Source organism: Anomaloglossus baeobatrachus, chromosome 2, assembly GCF_048569485.1.
Source record: "Anomaloglossus baeobatrachus isolate aAnoBae1 chromosome 2, aAnoBae1.hap1, whole genome shotgun sequence".
NCBI classification, from domain to species: domain Eukaryota; kingdom Metazoa; phylum Chordata; class Amphibia; order Anura; family Aromobatidae; genus Anomaloglossus; species Anomaloglossus baeobatrachus.
In genome coordinates, this window is record NC_134354.1 from 662,406,498 (window position 1) to 662,431,469 (window position 24,972).

Here is a 24,972-nt window from a genome sequence, read left to right on the forward strand (position 1 = left end):
AATCCTGGAGAAAAACCTGTTAGAGGCTGCAAAAAAACTTGTGACTGGTGCATAGTTTAACCTTCCAGCAGCACAACGACCCCAAACATATTGCCAGATCAACAATGAAATGGTTTAGATCAAAATATATTCATGTGTTTGAATGGTCCAGTCAAAGTACAGACCTAAATTCCATTGAAAATCTGTGGTAAAGCTTGAGAATTGAGGTTCACAGACACCTCCATCCAATCTCACTTAGCTAGAGCTATTTTGCAAAGAAGAATGGGCAACAATTTGAACCTCTAGATGTACAAAGCTAGAGGTAGAGACATCTCCAAAAAGACTTGAAGCAGTACTTGCAGCAAAAGGTGGTCCCACAAAGTATTGACCTAAATGCATGTCACAATTTTCAGATTTATATTTTTTTAAATATTTTGAAAACCATGTATCATTTCCTTTACACTTCACAAATTCTTGCTACTTAGTGTTCGCATATCACATAAAATCCCAATAAATTTAAGTTTGTGGGTGTGCCGTGAAAAAATGTGGAAAAGTTCAGTCTGAATACTTTTTCAAGGCACAGCATGTCTACTTTTCAAAAAGTCTGCTATTCCAATCGGCCACAATGATCATCCTGCTCCCAGACAGCTGATTGTGAGGTTACGGTCATTTTTGGTGACAACTTATACATTTATATTTCATATTGCTGATAGGATTGTGGATTTTCGTGACCTTAGAAGAGGTAATACAGCCATAAAAGAGATCACCAATTTCCCTTTTTCTAGAAGTATTTATAGTATCCATAATACACTCACATGTCAGCTACTGTTTTCCCATGCTCTATTTTGTGATAAAGAATATGGCACAAACAATTCATGTTTTTAATGTCTCTACAGGATATGTCAAAAATCTTTACATAGACGTGGATCTCAGTGATGGCGCCTTTCTTACTCCACCAGAAGTTCAGCGGATTGTCAAATTAGGGTGTTTGGCAATTTTTGGAGCTCCCATTCCTGTCGGCATTAGAAAGGGTTCCTGTTCTTAAAGGAGTCATATGGTCATATAATTAATTTTTGCAGTTCGAGTGATTTTTGTCTGCAGTCAGGGTTCTGAATCCTTACAGGGCATGTACTGCTTGCTATCAGGATTCCCTGGTGTCGCTGCCAAGACAGGTTGGTCACATGACCACAAGACTGCGATTTGCATACGTCCGGCCACATTTCAAGTAGATGTAAGACTTACTTACCCCAGAGACCAACAATTTTAAAAATTCCCCTACAGAGCCTGTATTCAGAGTTCATCTACACAGCCACAATTGGAAAAGTTCTCTCAGACCAACAATTTTAAAAATGCCCCTATAAATCCTGTAATTAGAGTTTACCCACATGACCAAAATTGTAAAAAATTCCCAAACAGACCAATAATGGTCTGAAATTGGAAGAATTCCCCCACAGATCAACAAATTTAAAAATGCCCTTACAGAGCCCTTACAGAGCCTGTGTTCAGAGTTGATCCACACAGTCATAATTGGAAGAGTCCTGAGTCTAGGCCCGCCAGTGGAACTGCAAGTGTCTGGGTCGGAGCCCAGGCACCTCCAGCAAGGTCGGCAGACGGTGGTGGCCGTCTGCAGGAGTTGGTGTACGGTCGGTGGAACCGTAGGATAGGGGTCGAGTGGTGGCCCACCGGTACCGAACCGGGGAGCCGATTGGAGGCCAAGCACCAGGCAGAGTACTCAGACCCCGACTAGGCTAGAAGCCGCCCTGATAGTCAAATTTACTGATTGCGGTCTGGACCTCAGCGGTTCATTCCCACCCAAGTCCCAATTGAAGGCAACAGCCCAACCATCCAGGATAAGTGCCACCACCAAAGGCAAGAAATCCAAAGGGCCAGCGTCTGCGGGCAAACGGGTTCCTACGACACTTACATGCCGGGGAGCGGACTACCGGTGTCCAGGCACAGGAGTCAATATCTACATAACACAGGTGCAGGGAAACGACAGCCATCACCAACCTGTCCAGGGAGAACACTGCAGCCGGCTACGGGCCCCGTCCATCCTGCCGTTTGGTTTACCAGAGACTCCGTTATCTTGCATCAGAGTGAGTACACCAGTGCCGTCAGGCACCGCACCGCGCTGCACCGCATCACTGCACCCTGCACCCTGGCCCTCACCTTCCCGCGGGCCCCCGGGACCATCACCCCTGCCCACGGAGGGGTTAACACCGAGCTGCATAACACCGTCCCCGGGAGGCCTAGTCAACGGCAGCGGTGGTGTCCACCATACAATCACCACAACCCGTGGGTGGCGTCACGAACTTTATCAATTCCACCAAACAATCACCCAAACCCCGCGTTCAGAGCGACGTGACCCCCGGGTCCGTGAGAGGCTCGAACAACCCATCATACGAGCACGGAACCGAGCGGCTCGGCGGCCGCAGCCGAAGCCGCGGGGCGGTACATATGGTCTGTGTCCTCTGTATCTCCCTCAGCCACACTCCAGTGATACCCCAGAGCTGCTTTGACTGCCACCCTGTTGTGAACACGGTTCCTCCTCCTCTTGCTCATCCTCCCGAACTATCCCATGGCTGGACAGTTGTCTACTTGCCCACTGTTGATACAGAAACCCACCCTCCAAGCCATGTGTGGATGACAGGCCTGATAGTGATGTGAACGCACCCTGTTCCTCATCCTCTTCCTCCTATGCAACCACTTCATCCGTCACTACCTGAAGCATTTTTTCAAACAGGTATAGAAGTGGGATAGTAATGCTGAGGATAGCATTATCAGCGCATATTGATGGAGTATTCAAAGCAGTGCAACATGGCACACATGTGACGTATGGAGGCTCACTCATTGGTGGAAAAGTGGTGTTGTTCATCAGAGTGACTCAACCGTGTGTGCTGCAGCTGAAACCCCACCGCTTCCCGCATAGTCTCTCCAGCATATGCAAGGTGGAGTTCCACCTTGTTGGTATGTCATATATGAGGCAGTAAGTGGGAATTTAGAAGTGACGCTGTAGCGCAGACAGGCGAGCAGCAGCAGGGTGAGAGCGCCGAAAGCACACACTGACTACGCTACGTTCAGACTGCTTGCCTAATTTGCAAGAGGGTGAGGTGAAAGAAAGGTGGCCATGCTTGTCAGGTGCCAACTCTGCTGTTTTTGAGCAGGGGACCAGGTGGAAGACAATGCGAAGGAACTGGATGAACTCCCAGCCTCCCAATCTAAACCGATTCAACATGTTCTAGTCTCACCATTCGTCCAGCGGTTTTCGGGTGTTCGAAATCACGCAGAACATCCAGCCGCCTGGGTTTATGAGAATGTTTCATTTGGACAAATAGCAGACAAAGATATATCACATCCTTTCCCTGCAGCAACTACACCACCACCACCAGACTCACCATGGCTGCATCCCCTATTTCAGTGATGGCAAACCTTTCACAGGCCAAGTGCCCAAACTGCAATCCAAACCCCAAATGTTTTTGCGAAGTGCCAACATGGAAATTTAACCAATTCTATTATGTACTGTAAATAATTCATTGATTTTAAACTTACCTTTGCAGTCAAGCTTATGCGTGCTTACCACACTTTGAAGCTGAGCCACTCCCACTGCACTTTCCAGACACAGCAGTTGCATTGATCTTTATGGGAAAAAACTGCAGAATATTAGATAGATTTTAGCATGGAATGTAATCAGATTCCACACTGAAATCCACATCTACATTTCAAAGTGTGAATATCTGTAAATCCTATAAAGACATACGAATTGCTCCACTCCACCTTCATTATGTAGTAATGTCCCTCATCCTGTGCTAATGCCCTCCTTTCTCTGCCACTTCCAGGTAAATATATCCCTCATCCTGGTAAATGTCTCCAATCCTGGTAAATGTTCCCCATCTTTGTATGTACCCCATCCTGGTACATGAACCCCATCCTAGTATAGTCCCTATCCTGGTAAATGTACCCCATCCTGGTAAATGTACCCCATCCTGGTATGTACCTCATCCTGGTAAATGTTCCCCATCCTGGTATGTACTCCATCCTGGTATGTACCCCATCCCGGTATGTAGCCCATCTTGTAAATATCCTGGTAAATGTACCCCATCCTGGTAAATATCCAGGTAAATGTAACCCATCCTAGTAAGTATCCTGGTAAATGTATCTCATCTTGGTAAATGTACCCCATCCTTGCATGTGCCCCATCCTGGTAAATGTACCCCATCTTGGTAAATGTACCCCAACCTGGTATGTTCCCTATCCTGGTAAATGTACTCCATCCTGGTAAATGTACTCCATCCTGGTAATTTTACCCCATCCTAGTAAATATCCTGGTAAATGTTGCCCATCCTGGTAAATGTACCCCATCCTTATATGTACCCCATCCTTATATGTACACCATCCTGGTAAAAGTACCCCATCCTGGTAAATATCCTGGTAAATGTACCCCATCCTTATATGTATCCCATCCTTATATGTTCCCCATCCTTATATGTTCCCCATCCTTATATGTTCCCCATCCTTATATATGCCCCATACTTATATGTGCCCCTTCCCCATCGTTATATGTTCCCCATCCTTATATGTGACCCATTTATATATGTGCCCCATTTATATATGTGCCCCATCCTTATATGTTCCCCATCCTTATATGTGCCCCATCCTAGTATGTTCCATATCCTGGTATGTGCTTCATCCTTATATGTTCCCCCATCCTAGCATTTACTCCCATCCTGGTACAGCCGCACACAATTAAAAAAACAAACAAACAAAACAAAACCCAAACAACATACTCACCTTCTAACACCCACTCCACAACTGCACGCCGCTGGGCCCTCAGTTCCTGCACAGCCACAAGACGCCATTATGCTGCCGCAAGATATTATGCGACGGCGCTGGGCCTAATGACGCTCTCAGTGTCTCCTAGGTAACAGGCCTGCGGCCTAGGAGAGGAGTGTCAGAGCGAGGAGAAATGTCTCCTCCGCTCCAACACAACTTTGAACTGCTAGCGCGTTCGCGCCAGCAGTTCAAGGCGGCTGGATGAGGCGACAGCGCGCGTGCCGACAGAGAGGACTCTACGTGCCCTGTCTGGCACGCGTGCCATAGGTTTGACATCACTGTCCAATTTGATGCTCTCCTCATGTTTTTCCCCCTAAAAAAATGAGGGCAGTCTGCACCAGGATGTGTTAGAAAAGTATGCACCAGGCTGTATTCAGGCTGTATGCACCAGGTTGTAATAGGGCAGTCTGCACCAGGCTGTATTAGGGCCACAGGCCCCAGACTGTATTAGGGCAGTATGCACCAGGGTGTATTAGAGCAGTATGACCAGGCTGTATTAACGTAGTCTGTATTAGGGCAGTATGCACGCACCAGGCTGTATTAGGGCAACATGCCCCAGGCTGTATAAGGGCAGTATGCACCAGGTTGTAATAGGGCAGTCTACACAAGGCTGTATTAAGGCAACATGTCCCAGGCTGTATTAGGGCAGTATGACCAGGTTGTAATAATGTAATCTGCACCAAGCTGTAATAGTGCAGTTGTCGCGGGCGGAGGAGGGGATGCTGCGCTCTCCCACTGCTCGGGTCCGGCTGCTGCTGCCGCTGCTCGGTGGTGGCTCGAGTGGTGGGCCGGATCCCGGGGACTCGAGCGGCGTTCCTCGCCCGTGAGTGAAGAAGGGAATTTTGTTTACTTACCGTAAATTCCTTTTCTTCTAGCTCCAATTGGGAGACCCAGACAATTGGGTGTATAGCTACTGCCTCTGGAGGCCACACAAAGTATTACACTTAAAAGTGTAAGGCCCCTCCCCTTCTGGCTATACACCCCCAGTGGGATCACTGGCTCACCAGTTTTAGTGCCAAAGCAAGAAGGAGGAAAGCCAATAACTGGTTTAAAGACCAATTCAATCCGAGGAAACATCGGAGAACTGAACCATACCACATGAACAACATGTGTACCCGAAAAAACAGAAAAACCCCGAGAAAACAGGGCGGGTGCTGGGTCTCCCAATTGGAGCTAGAAGAAAAGGAATTTACGGTAAGTAAACAAAATTCCCTTCTTCTTTGTCGCTCCATTGGGAGACCCAGACAATTGGGATGTCCAAAAGCAATCCCTGGGTGGGTAAAAGAATACCTCATGATAGGGCCGTCAAACGGCCCTCTCCTACAGGTGGCCAACCGCCGCCTGAATGACTTATCTACCTAGGCTGGCGTCTGCCGAAGCGTAGGTATGCACCTGATAATGCTTGGTAAAAGTAAGTAGACTCGACCAGGTGGGTGCCTGACACACCTGCTGAGCCGTAGCCTGGTGCCGTAATGCCCAGGATGCACCCACGGCTCTGGTAGAATGGGCCTTCGGCCTTGAGAGAACCAGAAGCCCAGTAGAACTGTAGGTTTCAAGAATTGGTTCCTCGAGCCCCCGAGCAAGGGTGGATCTGGAAGCTTGCGACTGTTTACGCCGACCAGCGACAAGGACAAAGAGTGCATCCGGGTGGCGCAGGAGCGCCATGCGGGAAGTAGAACCTGAGTGCTCTCACCAGAACCAACAGATGCAAATCTTTCTGAAATTGATGGACTGGACGAGGACACAAAGAAGGTGAGGTGATATCCTGATTGATATGAAAATGGGATACCACCTTAGGGAGAAATTCCGGAACCGGACGCAGAACTACCCTGTCCTGGTGAAGGACCAGGAAGGGAGTTTGTATGAGAGCGTTGCTAGCTCGGAAACTCTCCTAAGAGACGAGACCGTTACTAGAAGGCCACTTCCCGTGAAAAACGGGAAGGGAGACATCCTTCAAAGGCTCGAAAGGCGGCATCTGGAGAGCAATTAGAACCTTGTTCAGATCTCAGGGCTCTAACGGCCGCTTGTACGGAGTGCTGAGAAGACAAACTCCCCGTAGGAACGTGCGTACCTGAGGAAGTCGTCGTTTCTGAAAAAATACAGATAGCGCTGAGACTTGTCCCTAAAGGGAACTGAGCGACAACCCATTTTCCTACCTAGATTGCAGGAAGGAAGGAAACATAGACGATGCAACCGGCCAGGGAGAAACACCCTGCGCCGAGCACCGAGATAAGAACATCTTCCACGTCCTGTGGTCAATCTTGGCGGACGTTGGTATGCTAGCCTGTCTCATGGTGGCAACCACGTCCTGAGGTAATCCTGACGACACTAGGTTCCAGGACTCAATGCTACACCATCCGGTTGAGGGCCGTAGAATTCAAATGGAAGAATGGCCCTTGAGACAGCCAGTCTGATTGGTCTGGTAGTGCCCCCGGTTAGCCTACCGTGAGGCACCACAGAACCGAGTACCACAACATCCTCGGCCAATTTGTAGCGACGAGGATGGCGCGGCCGCAGTCGGTCTTGACCTAGCGCAGTACTCTGGGCAACAATGCCAGAGGTGGCACCTAAGGTAGCTGGAACTGCGACCAATGCTGAACTAAGGCGTTTGCCGCCAGAGCTCGATGATTGTGAAACCGTGCCATGAAGCTGGCACATTGTTGTTGTGCCGTGACGCCATTAGATCGACGTCCGGCCTCTGTCAGCGGCGCCAGATCTCCTGAAACCCGTCCGGGTGAGGAGACCATACTCTTTCGGCCACACCTCAGCGACTTAGGAAGTCAGCTTCCTAGTTTCCACACTTGGGATGTGAATTGTGGATATGGTGGATGCCGTGTCTTCCACCCACATCAGAACCTGCCGGACTTCCTGGAAGGCTTGCCGGTTGCGCGTTCTTCCTTGGTGGTTGATGTATGCCACCGCTGTGGAGCTGTCCGACTGAAGTCGGATATGCTTGCTTTCCAGCCGCTGTTGGAAGGATTGTAGGGCAAGATACACTGCTCTGTGTTCAAGAACATTGATCTGAAGAGTGGACTCTTGCTGAGTCCACGTACCCTGAGCGCTGTAGTGGAGAAAAACTGCTCCCCACCCTGATAGACTCGCGTCTGTCGTAACTATCGCCCAGGACGGGGATAGGAAGGACCTTCTTTTTGACCAAGAGGTGAGAAGAAGCCACCACCGTAGAGATTCCTTGGCCGCCTGAGAAAGAACGACGACTCTGTTGAGGGACGTCGACTCCTCGTCCCATTGGCGGGGAACGTCCCATTGTAGTGGACGCAGTAAAACTGCGCGAAAGGAACTGCCTCCATTGCTACCATCTTACGTAGGAAGTGCATGAGGCGTCTCAATGTGTGCGACTGGTTCTTAAAGAAGAGCTTGCAGCCCGTAGTGAATGCTGTTTGTCTAGCGGCAGCTTCACTATCGCTGAGAGAGTAAGAAACTCTATGCCTAGATATGTCATCGATAGGGTCGGGGTCGGATCTGACTTTAAAAAGTTGATGATCCACCCAAAACTCTAGAGAGTCTCCAGCGCAACGTTCGGGCAGTGTTGGCATGTTTCCTAAGAGAGTGCCTTGACAAGTAGATCGTCTAAATACGGGACCACAGAGTGACCCTGAGAGTGCAGGACTGTGACTACTGCTGCCCTGACCTTGGCGAAGACCAGTTGACTGTCGCTAGCCGGAAGGTAGAGCTACGAACAGAGGGTGTTCGTCTCCTATAACGAAGCGTAGAAACGCTAGTGCTCTGGATCAATCGGCACGTGTGGATAAGCATCCTTGATGCCTAATGATGCTAGGAAATATCCTTGGGACCTTGAGGCGATGACATGGCGGAGGGATTCCATCCGGAACCGCCTGGTGTCCACGAGCTTGCTGAGCATTTTTAGATCCAGAACGGGACGGAACGGCCCGTTGTTATAGGTACCGCAAAGAATTTGGGGTAAAAACCGTGACCTTGTTCCTGAAGAGGAACGGGGGTCATCACTCTTTCTGCCTATAGAGTGCACCCTGTTTGCAGAAGAGCAGCGGCCCGGCCGGGAGGTGGAGAAATTCTGAAGAATCGAGTTGGAGGACGAGAAGTGAGCTCTATCCTGTACCCGTGAGACAGAATGTCTCACACTCAATGGTCATTGACCTATGGCAGCTAAATATCGCCAAGGCGGGAGAGCCTGCTACCGACCGAGGCCGCAAGTCATGAGGAAGCCGCCTTGGAAGCGGGTTTTCAGACTGTCGCTTTTTTGGGCGAGACTGAGCCCGCTAAGAATCTTAGCTCCTCTGATCCTTTTGAGTCCACATTGGACGAGGAAAAATGGGACCTGCCCGAGCCTCGAAAAGGCCGAAAACCCCGACTGCCTCTTGCTCTGTTGGGGTTTGTTGTGTCCGGGCTGAGGAAAGGATGAATCCTTACCCCTGGACTGTTTGATGGTTACATCCAACGCTCACCAAACAGTCGGTCAGCAGAAAAAGGCAACTGGTTAGGCAACCTTTTTTGGAAGCAGAATCTGCCTTCCATTCACTTAACGAGCAGACCAGGCTCTGCTTAAAAACACGGAGTAGCGGAGGCTACCGCCGCACGGTTCGCAGAGTCTAGGGCAACCTGAATCGCGTAAGAAACAAATGCAGACATTTGAGAGGTTAAGGATGCCACCTGCGGCACAGATGTACGTGTAACCGTGTCAATCTGTGTAAGACAAGCTGAAATAGCTTGGAGTGCCCCAAGGGAGAGAATGCCGGAGCCAACGGTGCGCCGACAGCCTCATAGATGGCTTTCGACCAGAGATCCATCTGTCTGTCAGTGGCATCTTTGAGTTTGCAGTTCCATCTCCCACTGCAACTATGGATCTAGCTACAAGCCTGGAGATTGGAGGATGCCGCTTGGGACACTGGGTCCAGTCCTTGACCACGTCAGGGGGCAGGGATAACGTGTATCCTAAGCCGTTTGGAGAAGCGCATATCTGGATAAGCGTGGTGTTCCTGGACTGCCTCTCTGAAGGCAGAGTGGTCCAGAAAAATACGTGAAGCTGACTCCTCCACTGGAGGAGCTGTGAGAAATAACCCACATTCTATAGATGGACGCTATAAGATTATTTACTATGGCGTCACAATCAGGTGTATCCAGATTGAGAGCGGTCTCAGGATCAGAATCCTGAGCCGCTACTTCCGCCTCATTACACAGCGAGTCCTTCTGTTAGGATCCTGATGAAACCGAGGCCGCTCATAGCGAGCCCACTTAGGCTGTCTGGGACTGACGTCCGTGCAGAGCCGTGACTCTGGGATGCGTGTGACATTCCCGGAGCTGTTAGTTATTCACACTGAGGGGGGCCATGGATCAATGATTCAACAGTGCCCATATTGTGAGAGACATGTCCGGACTGCTAGGCTTCTAGTATCATAGCCATAGTCTCAGAAAAACTGTCAGTAAATACTGCAGACACCGTCCTCATCCCCTGGCCATTAGTGCATACAGTGGGAGTCTATGTACCTGCCGGCCGTATAGCCGTACATGCTGTACCAGCTGTATAGAAAAACATGTGGTTCTGCACCTTTGTTTTACACAGAGAATATGCTGATAACTCCTCCGCATAATCCAGGAGGGTATATACAACGTGCGACCAAACAGTGCAATGTATATAGTACAAGCATATCTATAAGTGCACTTCTGCACTAGTGGGGTTAGCACCACAGGTGCTGCTTAACGCCTGTTACAGCGATTGTGTGACTATCAGAATGCCAGGGTCTTCCACACTTGTCTCTGTATCGTACAGAAACTGACACTAATGGCTGCCGGTGTCCTTGTAGAGAAGGAAGCCGTGGGCGTGCCTGAGAAAGTGCGGGAATCCGGATTCACAGTGCACACAGTGAGAGGGGTGGAGTATGCAAAACATACTCCAGCTCTCAGCGCTGCTGTGCTATGCAGCGTCACGCCCCTACCCTGACTGTCAGGGCTGTGGGCGGTAACGAAGGGAGACTAGGCCCAGAAGCCGGGGACTCGAGTTAACAGCGCGGCCGCCGTAAAAGCGCGGGCCGCGCTGAAGTCCCCGGCGCACCACAAGTGCCAGCCGCGCCGCAGTTCCAGCGGCCGGCGCGACCGATTCATAGAAGTGGCCAGCGTCCCGCCCCTCTCCTGACTGGCAGGTCTGGGGGCGGGAACGAACGGAAGCAGGCCGCAAAAGCCGGGGACTCTAGTTATCAGCGCGGCCGCCGTAAAAGCGCGGGCCGCGCTGAAGTCCCCGGCGCACCACAAGTGCCAGCCGCGCCGCTGCCAGCGGCCGGCGCGACCGATTCCTGGAAGTGGCCAGCGTCCCGCCCCTCTCCTGACTGGCAGGTCTGGGGGCGGGAACGAACGGAAGCAGGCCGCAAAAGCCGGGGACTCTAGTTATCAGCGCGGCCGCCGTAAAAGCGCAGGCCGCGCTGAAGTCCCCGGCGCACTACAAGTGCCAGCCGCGCCGCAGTCCCAGCGGCCGGCGCGACCAATTCCCATAAGTGAGCCTGCTTCAGCAAAGCTGAATGAGGCCATGGCACAGGCGCCGCAGCGCTGATGTCCCCCGGCGCACTACAACACCCAGCATGCTGCGGTGTGAGCGCCAAATGCACGGGGACACAGAGTACCTTGAGGAAGCAGGGCCATGTCCCTGATGTACTCCGCTCCATCCAGCATCTTCTCCAGGGGCTGTAGATGGAGCACGGTCTCAGTGCCTGGAGACCGGTAAATCCCACTTCACCCAGAGCCCTGTAAAAAGGGATGGGGAAGGAATCAGCATGTGGGCTCCTGCCGCCGTACCCGCAATGGGTACCTCAACCTTACAAACACCTCCGACATACAGTGGGGTGAGAAGGGAGCATGCTGGGGACACTATATGTGTCCTCTTTTCTTCCATCCGACATAGTCAGCAGCTGCTGCTGACTAAAAAGTGGAGCTATGCGTGGATGTGTTGCCTCCTTCGCACAAAGCACAAAACTGGTGAGCCAGTGATCCCACTGGGGGTGTATAGCCAGAAGGGGAGGGGCCTTACACTTTTAAGTGTAATACTTTGTGTGGCCTCCAGAGGCAGTAGCTATACACCCAATTGTCTGGGTCTCCCAATGGAGCGACAAAGAAAAGGGGGTTTTGATTGTGGGGATTTGATATTGTCCGTGACGCCACCCACGGTTGTGGTGAGGTTGTGACACCACCGCTGCTCTGGACGGGGATCCCGGGAGCGGTGACAGGGAGCAGCTTTGATGTTAGTTCTCCCCTCCGTGGGTAGGGGGTTGGTTGTCCCGGGGCCCGGTGATGGGGTAGGGATAGATGTCAGGCGGGTTACGGGGCCTGGTGAGGTGCAGGGTCGCGGGGGCAGCGCTGTGCCGCACGGCACGGTGGTACTCACTCAGCCAATGATGAGGACACAGTTCTTGATAAAACACACGGCTGGATGGACGGGTCCCACAGACGGCTGCAGTGTTGATTCTCCCGGCAGGTTGATGGTGACTGCCTTTCCCTGCACCTGTGTTGTGTAACGGTTCCAATGGGTTCCCACCGGTAACCCTCTCCCAGCTTGGATGGGTGCTGGAGGAGCCCCTTTTGCCCGCAGGCTCTGGCCCTGGGAACTTTAGCCTTGGCGGTGACTGTGTTTCCCTCTCTCGGTTGGATGGTTGCCTTCTGTCGGGACTTGGCTGCTGGGAAACCCAGGAGGTTCCCTTCGCTAACGGATTTGGCAAATTCACGGCGACTCCTAGCCTTGCTGGGGTCCGTAAGCCCCTGCCGGTTGGTGCTGGCTTCTCTTTGCGTACCGGTCCGGTACCGCCAGGCCACCGCCCGTCCACGGTCCTTACGGTAAACTCCGATAGGCCACTCCTGCAGACAGTCACCACCGTCTGCCAACCTTGCTGATCCGTCCGGGCCACACACCCGGACCAACTTCAGGCTGCTTAACTGCCACTTTCCTCCTTCCACTTTCACTTCCAACACTAATCTGCCTGCTTTTCCCGCCTCCAGGACAGTGAACTCCTCGGTGGGCGGGGCCAACTGCCTGGCCCACCCCCCTGGTGTGATCATCAGCCCCTGGAGGAAGGCAACAAGGGTTTTGTCTGACTTAGGTGTGCCTGACCGGGAGTGTGGGGTGTGTGTTGGTGTTGTTCTCTGTGGCCCCTGGCTTGTCCAGGGTGCCACATTCCCCCTTAGTTAAATGCAGACCGTCCGCGGGCTGCCCATCCATCACCGGTTTTATTTTCACAAACTGAAAAATATGAAAAACGGTAAACAAATTACAAGCATAATAACATCTTCCCACATCGGGAGGTACTCTTACTTAAAACGTTGCAAACGGTTACGGCTTCTGCTCTCTCCCACCCAAGCAACCTGGCCCTGATGCTGCCCCTAAGCAAACAGGCAGCACCCCTTGACCCCAGTCCAGCACAAGTTGCCCGAGCGGGTTCTGTCCTTTTCAGGGGACCCACGTCCATGGGGAACCCCTGAAACCCCCAGATGATTGCCACCGGTTCCGGTGGTGGCTGGGCCCCAGCCTGCTCCACTGCGGGCCCTTCCTCCAATCTGCCTCTCCGGAGGCGGTAACGGTGAAAGCCATAAAACATAATTATTTACAAGCCACAAGTTCGTGGTTGCCTTGCTAGTTCTCAGGCTTGTCCATAAGGAGTTCCTTATGCAACTTGTAAGCAGTCCCCACGGGGACTACGGTGCCGGCAACGACTGGTTCAAATCAAGGCTTCAAATCAGGTGACATCTCGGTTAATTCTTTCTTATCATTCATTTACAACTTTTACAACGGTACTTTTAACACTGGTGGTCCCAATGGGGGACAATTGCAACGGTACTCTGCTGCCATCACTCGGATTCTTCGGCATCGGTCGGGGGAGGGGGCGCGGTACACACTCGGGCCTCTTGGCTGCCCCTCAGCTTCGCGTCCAAGGCTACAGGTCGATCCGCCGGGGCGGACATGCAGGGTACCGCTACCGGTTGCGGGGGTAGCGGGCCTAGTGGCGGGGCCACGGCGGCCAGTACGGGTAGCGGGGGAAGTAGCAAGGTGAGCGGGCGTGGACCGGGTCCCTCAGCCTCGATGACCGACCCACTAGGGGTACAGGGGCGTGGGTCACTCACCCTCCCTTCCGAAGCTCCCTCTTCCTCACGTCTCCGCACGGTCGCTACGACCTCCGCCATGTCGGCCTCCCACTCCTCCAGGAGGAGCTGCATCTTGACCTGCAGCCGTTGTTGGAGCTGCGCGGTCCAGATCTCCACCCACGCCGCAGTTCAAGGCATGGGGGCTACGGTGCTACGGGACGGCATGAACATATTTCTGGCGGCCTCTTCCAGGAACCAGCACAAGATGGCCGCAGGGTCCTGGCGTCCCTGCTTTTATAGCCGCGGGCTACATGCGGCCAGACGCCATCAGTCCCCCTTAGTCTCTTTCCGGCTCCTCCTCTACAGGGGCGGGGTTTCGGTTTTCGAGCCTCCACTACTCGGGAAGACGCTCGAGCGGGGACTTTTCGCGCCCAAAATGGCGGCTTCTCAAGTTTTTCGGCTGGACACCTCTGGCGGTAACAAGGTGCACCTCTACCAGACGGCAGAGCGGTAAGATCCTGTTCGTGACGCCAAGTTGTCGTGGGCGGAGGAGGGGACGCTGCACTCTCCCACTGCTCGGATCCGGCTGCTGCTGCCGCTGCTCGGTGGTGGCTCGAGCGGTGGGCCGGATCCCGGGGACTCGAGCGGCGTTCCTCGCCCGTGAGTGAAAAGGGGGTTTTGATTGTGGGGATTTGATATTGTCCGTGACGCCACCCACGGTTGTGGTGAGGTTGTGACACCACCGCTGCTCTGGACGGGGATCCCGGGAGCGGTGACAGGGAGCAGCTTTGATGTTAGTTCTCCCCTCCGTGGGTAGGGGGTTGGTTGTCCCGGGGCCCGGTGATGGGGTAGGGATGGATGGCAGGCGGGTTACGGGGCCTGGTGAGGTGCAGGGTCGCGGGGGCAGCGCTGTGCCGCACGGCACGGTGGTACTCACTCAGCCAATGATGAGGACACAGTTCTCGGTAAAACACACGGCTGGATGGACGGGTCCCACAGATGGCTGCGGTGTTGATTCTCCCGGCAGGTTGATGGTGACTGCCTTTCCCTGCACCTGTGTTGTGTAATGGTTCCAATGGGTTCCCACCGGTAACCCGCTCCCCAGCTTGGATGGGTGCTGGAGGAGCCCATTTTGCCCGCAAGCTCTGGCCCTGGGAACTTTAGCCTTGGCGGTGACTGTGTTTCCCTCTCTCGGTTGGACGGTTGCCTTCTGTCGGGACTTGGCTGCTGGGAAACCCAGGAGGTTCCCTTCGCTAACGGATTTGGCAAATTCACGGCGACTCCTAGCCTTGCCGGGGTCCGTAAGCCCCTGCTGGTTGGTGCTGACTTCTCTTTGTGTACCGGTCCGGTACCGCCGGGCCACCGCCTGTCCACGGTCCTTACGGTAAACTCCGATAGGCCACTCCTGCAGACGGTCACCACCATCTGCCAACCTTGCTGATCCGTCCGGGCCACACACCCGGACCAACTTCAGGCTGCTTAACTGCCACTTTCCTCCTTCCACTTTCACTTCCAACACTAATCTGCCTGCTTTTCCCGCCTCCAGGACTGTGAACTCCTCGGTGGGCGGGGCCAACCGCCTGGACCACCCCCCTGGTGTGATCATCAGCCCCTGGAGGAAGGCAACAAGGGTTTTGTCTGACTTAGGTGTGCCTGACCGGGAGTGTGGGGTGTGTGTTGGTGTTGTTCTCTGTGGCCCCTGGCTTGTCCAGGGCGCCACACAGTATGCACACATCGGGCTGTATTAGGGCAGTATGCACCAAGCTGTTAGGCCAGTCTGCACCAGGCTGTATAAGGGCAGTATGACCTGGTTGTAATAATGTAGTCTGCACCAAGCTGTAATAGTGCAGTATGCACACATCGGACTGTATTAGGGCAGTATGCACCAAGCTGTTAGGACAGTCTGCACCAGGCTGTATAAGGGCAGTATGCACCAGGCTGTATTAGGGCAGTCTGCACCGTATTTAGAGAGCCATAATCGTTACATACCGTATTTCCAGTGATATACCTATATGAACACTAGTTCTTTGTGTTGCACAAGTTGAATTTTTTAATTGAACAAACAACCTTCTGATTAAGGGTACTGTCTCACTAAACAACGTACCAGCGATTCCGACCACGATATGACCTATCAGGATCACTGGTGCGTCGCTACATGGTCGCTGATGAGCTGTCAATCAGGCAGATCTCACCAGCGACCAGCGGGAGACCAACGAGCACAAAATGAACCAGAACAGTGTGTAACGATCAGCTATTTCACAGCAGGGGCCAGGTCGCTGCTTAGTGTCACACACAGCGATATTGCTGATGAGGTCACTGGTACGTCACAAAAGTACCCCTAACTTTTAGCAAAGTGGGGATTGCCAAGGAGCCACACTGATAATCCCTAAGATATGTCATCAACTCATCATTATTAGATTAGTGGAGGTCTGATGCATGGCACCTTCACCTATGAGCTGATATCTGCTCTGGTGGCTGCTGGATATAAGCCTTGAAAAAGCCAAAACAGCGCGACTCCGAACACTGAAAACATCTGATCGGTGAGGGTGCTCAGATAACAGACCACTACTAATCTTATTTTGATGACCAGTCCTATATATAGTTAATTAATATGTTAGTAACGAACAACCAATTTAACTGTTTCAGGAGGGATATTAAAGACATTACCAGTGTTTTCCTGTCTTAATTTTTGTGCCATTTACCATAACATACAGTATACAGTAAATAATCATCTTAACTAGGTATGAGGACAGTGAAACTAAATTTATATAGCTCATTAATTTTACTACTTTTGTACAATAAATACATCTAAAAAAAGGTATAACATGAAAGTTATACCTTTTTTTCCGATCAGCAGAGCTGATACTTTTCTATACTACTGCTGCTTCGTTATGGAAGTCCACCTACCTTTTCAGAAATGCACTTTTGGAATGTGGTCTTCTGTCTTTCACATTTAGGGAACTGTCCATGCCAAGAGGAACTGAGAGAGAAGCTGGCACTCTTTCTATGTGTTCTTGTCAAGCTGCCCTTTAATACCTGCACGTTTATTTCCTTTTTTGGAGAGTCTTTGCTATTTTGGTTAGTACCACCTTGTTCTTCCATCTTTGAGAAGAATTGGGGAGAGAGCAGGTTGTCCTGCGATCTATGAAATATTTTGCTTGCTGTCACAGGGAAAAAAAAGATAAACCATTAGTTCATGGAACAGACCACCAACAGAATGCAGATTACTGTCAACGTATGAGAGACATTTATTAAAGATTTCCCCTGCCCCACTTCTATTTTTCGCAGGAAGCTGAAACTGCACGAGTAATGATATAAGTTTCTATAGGTTAGGTGACAATTTGCAACCCTGAACTGATAACGGTCTTTCTTTTACCGGTGCTGAAGTGGTGTGATGTTTGATAATGGACCCAATGGAAGACAGAGCAGTCATCAAGTTCCTTTACTTGAAAGGCCGCACACCAAGGGTGTGTGAACCAAAGTTCAATGAGATGAAACAGGTTTATGGTGACGATTCCCAATCATGATGCAGTCAAGAACTGGTATCATCATTTCAAATTTGGTCAAATGTTAGTGGAAACTAAGTGAAGATATTTTTGAAGAGCAAACATTTTCCAGATGATGAGACTCTAATTTCCAAAGTCACAACGTGTGGACTTTTACAAAAGAGGTGTTTATAGTTGCATAAATAGATGGGACAAGTGTGTATCCCTAGGTAGCACCTATGTAGAGAAGGACTGATAGCTGTACCAAGTTTTGTTGCCCTCAGTCAACAGGAAGTGGGTCAGGAGAAATTTTTAAGGAACGTCCCTCGTACATCTATCCGCCATGACAAGATCCTTTGGTAACCACTACTGCCTCATCTGGTCTGAGTGTTAGCATAGGATACATAGTATATTTCCAACAACTTTAGGCTACTCTAGAAAATGACATTTCGAAAAAAAAAAAGAGTCTATCAGAATGAAATTAATTAACTGGAATAAAAGTGACATTGTTGGCAAACAACTGTATGGAACAGTATTGATATAGTTTTCTGCACTTTTTTTCTTAAAAAAAAAAGCCAGACATATCTGCTTTGGTGTTTTTTTTAAATTAATCTATGGAAAATGTATGCAAAAGTGACACCTTAAGTTTGCACAAGTTAGCATGCCCACACATTTTATCACATAATCAGCTACCCCTTTTGTTTAGAAAAAAAAAAAATATATAAAGAGATTAGTGTTGAGCGGACCCGGATCCGCACGGTTTGAGCACCCGATCCGAGTCCGACCAGTACCCGGAATTCGGGGTGCACGATCTGGATCCGGGATTTTTTTTTTTCTCCCTCTCCCTCTCCCTCTCCCTCCCTCTCTCTCTCTCTCGTCCCGGATCCGGCTCCCCATTCATTTACATGGCCGCGGATTCCGGATCAGATCCGGACTTCAGCGGCAACCCGATCCAGACCCGGATTATGACCAATCCACTCAACTCTAAAAGAGATACAACTTACAGTGGGCAAAATAAGTATTGAACATTCTACTAATTTTCACAGTAAATACCGTATATAAATGTGCTATTGACATGAATTTCTCACCAGATGTTGGTAACAACCTGTCCAATACACACAGGCAAATAAATCAAACCATACATGTTCATAAATTTAGTGATGTGTAATAATAAGAAATTACAAAGGGAAAAAGTATTGAACACGCTTACTGAAATGTATTTAACACTTCATACAAAAGCCTTTGTTAATGATGACAGCTTCAAGATGCCTCCTGTATGGAGAAACTAGTTGAATGCATTGCTCAGGGGAGATTCTGGCCCATTCTTCCACACAAACACTCTTCAAATCTGAAAGTTTCCTTGGCTCCTTCTATGAACCCTGAATTTTAGTACTTTCCATACGTTCTCTATTGGATTCAGGTCAGTCGATTGGCTAGACCATTCTAGAAGCTTTATTCTCTTTTTCTGAAACCAATTGAGATCATTCTTGGCTGTGTGTTTGGGATCATTGTCTTGCTGAAATGTCCACCCTTGTTTCATTTTCATCATCTTGTATGGCAGCTGATTTTTATCAAGACTGTTTCAGTACATTTGTCCATTTATCCTTCCATCACTCATATGAAGTCTGCCAGTGCCATATGCTGAAAAACAGTCCCATACCATGATGTTCCCACCTCCAAGCTTCACTGTTGGTATGGTGTTTTTTGGGGTGACATTCAGTGCCTTTTAGCCTCCAAACATGGTGTATATTATGGCATCCAAAGAGTTCAATTTGGTCTCATCTGACCAGACTTTATTCTCCCAGTATTTCACAAGTTGTCTATATGTTGTTCAGCAAACTTTAAACATGCTTCAATATGCTTTTTGTTCACCCATGTGTGGTGAGCGTACATATAGGCCATGGAGGTTGAGTGCATTACTTATTATTTTCTTTGCAAAAATTGTACCTGCTGATTCTAGATCTTCCTGTAGCTCTCCACAGGTGGTTCTTGGCTCTTGGACAACTCTTCTGACTATTCTTTCCACTCCTCTGTCTGAAATCTTGCAGGCAGCTCCTTCAGTAGTTTAGAAATTCTTTTGTAACCAATGCCATCAATATTTATTGCAACAATAAGGTTGTAATATAGAAGGGTTAGTAGTGTTACATTTTTATTTTTTTTTTACATTTTATGTTGAATTCATCAGTTTTGTATTCTCATCACTAGTGATCCTGTAATCTGATTTTGGGTCAGAGCAAAACAGCTACAACAGTTGCAAAGGTCTTTAGACCACTCACTGGTTTTACCCAACATGAGATGTTTGTTATGTGGCACCTTGGTAATGAGACACCTTTTTATAGGCAATCAGGTCAACCAGCTGATATTATTTTTAAGCAAGTGGCAGGAATGCTTTCTAATTACTGATAGATTTCAGCTGGCGTCATGACTTTCCATGGCATTTTGTGCCTCTTTTTCTTCATGTTTTCAATACTTTTTTTTCCTGTGTCAATTCTCTTTATTACACATCACTAAATTTGTAGACATCTGTACTGTGATTTCTTTACCTATGTAAATTGGATGGGTTGTAACTGACATCTGGTAAGTAATTCATATCAATATTACCTTTAGAAACATATTTACTTAGAAAATTAGGGACGTGTTCAATACTTATTTCACCAGCTGTTCACCCCGACACGCGTTTCATGTGGATCGCTTTCTCAAGGTGGTGTAATGCTGTGAGACCAAACACACAATGGGTAATTACCAACACTGCTTACTACCTATGTGGCTGTGATTATTATTTAAGATAGGATAAATGTTAATAATTGCAGACTGAGCTTTATATGAATTGATTTCAGCGTTACATAGGCTCGTATACAGATCTATTACCACAGAGACTAATACATGGAGATACATTGCAATAGCAGATTTTTACATAGAGCACCTGTACTTTATCTTTATGCTACTAAATCTTACAAATTAAATCTAGCGCCACCTATTGGAAGTAGCAATCCTAAAAGTCAAAAGTGACTCTCCAACAAAAAGGCTCGTTGGAGAGTCACTTTTGACTTTTAGGATTGCTACTTCCAATAGGTGGCGTTAGAGTTTGTCTCCTTCCTCCCTGAATGACAATTTAAACTTAAATCTAATAATTTTCCACTACTGACATCTGGTGGCCTATGATGGAATTCCCCACTAGGAGAATACTCGTGATTTTTGAGTGTGCAATTAGGACATGCAACTATGGAATGTCACAATTCTTATAGAGATATATACTTACAATAAACTCATTGCCTAAATCTCTGGTTAAACACATTTTTTGACAAATAATGAAATTGATATTATTTCCAGAATAAATGTAATTTTATTTTTTGTATCAAAATAAAGTTTGTGTTTTCTATTTAGCGAAAATGACTCTCAGTCCTCCTTTGTATTACCACTGTATCTGACTCGCATCACTTTAATGTGTAGCACCCCACGGGGCAGGCGGTTAACGTACTCGTCGCCTGGCCGTCGACTGTTGTCATCACAGGTGGCCTAGCCTGGCTCCGTTGCCCTGAGGCGTACAGAAGATGGCTGGGGAAGGATGATGGGGGTAGTGGTAAGGTGATTGTCGTGACGCTACCTGTAGTACCTGCAGTATCCGGCCAGGGAATGGGCCGCCGCTGCTGTTGCTGTCCTCTGGGGCAGATGATGGTAGCAGCTATGGATGGTATCGCTCCCCACAGGTGGAGCGGGCCCCGGAGAGGATGATGAGGGGAATAGTAATGGCGGCCGCTAAAATGCGAAGCGGTGGTGACGGTAATGAAGAGTCAGAGTCTATGGTTGCGGTTCCAAATTGTTTACTCACTTTTAGTGCTGTGCCGCTCACCCGGGTAATACCAGTCACTTGCTATGATGGGTTCCGTCGAACCCAAACCTAGTAGAGATTAGTCCGGTTTGGGTGTTCGGTGGGTTTCCTCCTTTTAACGCCTGTCTGTGGATGGTATCGCTCCCCACAGGTGGAGCGGGCCCCGGAGAGGATGATGAGGGGAGTAGTAATGGCGGGCGCCAAAACGCGAAGCGGCGGTGATAGTAATGAAGAGTCAGAGTCTATGGTTGCGGTTTCAGGTTGTTTACTCACTTTTAGTGCTGTGCCGCTCACCCGGGTAATACCAGTCACTTGCTATGATGGGCTCCGTCGAACCCAAACCTATTAGAGATTAGTCCGGTTTGGGTGTTCGGTGGGTTTCCTCCTTGTAACGCCTGTCTGTGGATCCCCTGGCTTGAAGCTACGAGGGACCCTGGGTTTCACGAGTAGAACGCTTGTCCCTATATGCAAGTGCCGTGGTTCCGCTGTGGGGTCTGAAGTCATCCAAGGCCCCGGATCCTATATGGCACTGTGCTGTCGGGCGCTGTGTGGTCAGGGAAGCTTGAAACATTCCCCGTCCAGGCAGATTCTGGAAAACCAACGTGAAGTATGATCTTCCCTAGGGTCCTGCCGCCCTGTGTGGCGTCTGTTCCGTGGGGAGCCGGTTCACTCTCCCCACAGCAATCGTGTGAACTTCTTCTCCTTTCCACCGGAGCACCCGAGAAACATGTCTGCTCTGTTGCTCTCCTGCTGGAGAACTCTCTAACTGTTGTGTTGGCTCCTGACTCCCCCTGTTGGCTGCACCTCCCCCTCCCAGATCCTAAGCTAGTGGGACTGGGGCCCCTGTGTGAGGGCATCCTGTAAATGCCTCTCTGTCGGCAATCCCTTTATTACCCGATCCTAGCCCAGTCCGGAGTGGGAACAGGGCAACCTGGTGTGTATTTGAGTGTGTAATGTAGTGAAACCGGGACTGACCTCTTCAGGATCCAGGTTTAGTATTACACCCAAATTTGGGTGCAATACTCTGTGGCGACTGAAGCCTCAGGGGTGCCACAAGTGTCCTTGAAGCTATTTTCTACAATGCATATTTGGAACTTTATAGTTATATGGAATACATATTTTTTTAACAGATGCCAACACATGTCTCTAATCTTTAAGGTGGCCGGGATACTTTTCTATAATGGATTGTATGAGAGAATCAACCCATTCAAAAAACATTAATTAATTGACCAAATAGCCACCACAGTAGGTCTTAGGCATGGGGGGAATTTGGCTTTATGAAGTTTAGGAATAAATAATATAATCATTTTACATGGCCTGCTTTAGATGAATATAAAGGTCTCTATTTTTTTTAAAACCACATATATGTGCATTGTAAATGGGTGTTATGTGTATCTGGATAACTCCTAATATCATCTGATTAGATTAAGGCGGGCTTTGCACACTACGACATCGCAGGTGCGATGTCGGTGGGGTCAAATTGAAAATGACGTACTTCCGGCATCGCATGCGACATCGTAGTGTGTAAAGGCTCGATGATACGATTAACGAGCGCAAAAGCGTCGTAATCGTATCATCGGTGCAGCGTCGGCGTAATCCATGATTACGCTGACGCGACGGTCCGATGTTGTTCCTCGTTCCTGCGGCAGCACACATCGCTGTGTGTGAAGCCGCAGGAGCGAGGAACATCTCCTACCGGCGTCACTGCGGCTTCCGTAGGATATGCGGAAGGACGGAGGTGGGCTGGATGTTTACATCACGCTCATCTCCGCCCCTCCGCTCCTATTGGCCGCCTGTCGTGTGACGTCGCAGTGACGCCATGCGACCCGCCCCCTTAATAAGGAGGCGGGTCGCCGGCCAAAGTGACGCTCGCAGGACAGGTGAGTCCATGTGAAGCTGCTGTAGCGATAATGTTCGCTACGGCAGTTATCACAAGGATATCGCCGCTGCGATGGGGGCGGGGACTATCGCGCTCGGCATCGCAGCATCGGCCTGCGATGTCGCAGCGTGCAAAGTGCCCCTAATTCCAATAAGTATCAAGGGGAGTTAAATTTTGTGGGTTTTTATCTATGGAGTTTTTTTTTATATATATATATATATATATATATATATATATATATATATATATATATATATAATGATTAGGAGAGACATTTTAATGCACCATGTGAATCCTCACTAACTTTTATAATTCGGTATGCCATTTGATGGATGTCTTTTTTAATGTATTGAAAACAAAGTTTTCCATTGTAGAAATGCTGGGACATTTATTGTTTTTTTGGATTCTGATGGACTTAGTTCCGTGCTCTCAGTGATTCAGGTGAGCTTTATATTTGCTTTACGTGTATTTTCTAATATACTTGCATTCAAATATCCCTACTGTTCCCTAATTACACTATCTAATTGCTATTGTATTTGTCTTCTCTACTTTCTCTCTGATGACACTTCATTTAAGAATCCCATGTTGCATGTTGAGATAGTCAAATAAAGGGGCAGAGGCTCCTATCACCATCGCAGTGCCTGCCCCCTCCCTGTGATGAAGTGTCATCAGTGACCCTCGTTGCAGAGGCTGGGCTAGTCCCAGCGCTCTGTGCGATGTCCACAGTGACAGTGCGCTCTCTGTTGTCAGTGATAATAAGCTGCAAACAGAGCGGTGTCAGAATACCAGTGCGTGCAGAGACCAGTGATGTCTCTTGTAGGGGTGACACTGGTCTCAGCACAACAGGTATACTGACAACACTCTCTTGCCATCTCATTACTGCTGATTTGGGCCAACAACAGAGAGTGCGCTATCATTGTGCACATTGCACAGTGAACAAAGTGCAGGCACTAGCCCAGCCCTAGAATAAGCGTCAATGATGTCACTTTGTTTCCCAGCATTTAATGGGATTCTCAAAAAAAGCGTCATCAGAGAAGCAATAGCAGGAAAAAAAATACAATAGCAGTTACATAGCGTAGTTAGGGAATAGCAGGGAAATTTTAATGCAAGTATATTACAAATTATTTTCGACTATGGCACTAAACAGATCGGGATTTAGATGAAAATTACTTTGGCCTTCAGACCACCCCTATAAATCCTTATTTACACTTAGTGTATATCACATTATATTTTTTTATTTTACATATAATGGGACCGGTGACGACTATTTTGTTTTCTCAATTGCATTAAAAAATGGTGACATATGCAACTGTGGTCCAATGTAACTCAGTCATCCAACTAAATGGTTATTTGAAAAAGAAAAAATAACAGAAACAAAAGGATTGTGGATGCCATTGTCTTTCCAGGAGATGAAAAACACCACTTGGGTCTCCTTTCTTTTTTTTTTTCTTTTTCTTTATTGAACATGAGAAACAGATGACGCACTTTTGAAAAGTAATAATGGATAAATTGATGATCTTTTTTTTGGCCGCAAAATGAAAATGTATGTGTAAATAACTAAAATGTTTAGTTATTGCACCACATATGTTTATGCTGACTACAGGCTGTTCTTTAGATCTACATTGCGAATCCATTTGCAGAATACAGGCTGCCCTTTGAAACAGCAGATACAGCTTGTATGTGCAGATACAGTATGTCAAAGCGGAATCATTAAGAAATGTGCATTCCCAGCTGCTTCTCACTCTTATCTAAGCTCACAATTTCAAATAAAAGTTATATTTCAGAGTAGCATTATATACTATTGCCAGAAACCTCTATTCTTATTATGCTATGCTGACGACTTATACATTTGCTATAAAATTATGTTAACACATTTTTTAAAGATATACTACTCAAAAAAAAAAAGTTTGGGATAT

At 48.7% G+C, this 24,972-nt stretch overlaps 1 protein-coding gene across 2 annotated transcripts in view; it reads right to left on the reverse strand.

The window, feature by feature from the left end:
* Nucleotides 1-24,972, reverse strand: part of ARHGAP9 (Rho GTPase activating protein 9) — a 279,078-nt gene that overhangs the window by 195,924 nt on the left and 58,182 nt on the right. For both annotated transcript variants that reach the window (XM_075337075.1, XM_075337074.1), the window contains exon 3: nt 16,771-17,024. In XM_075337075.1, coding sequence (XP_075193190.1) covers nt 16,771-17,024 — 254 coding nt within the window. The remainder of the gene's footprint in view (nt 1-16,770; nt 17,025-24,972) is intronic.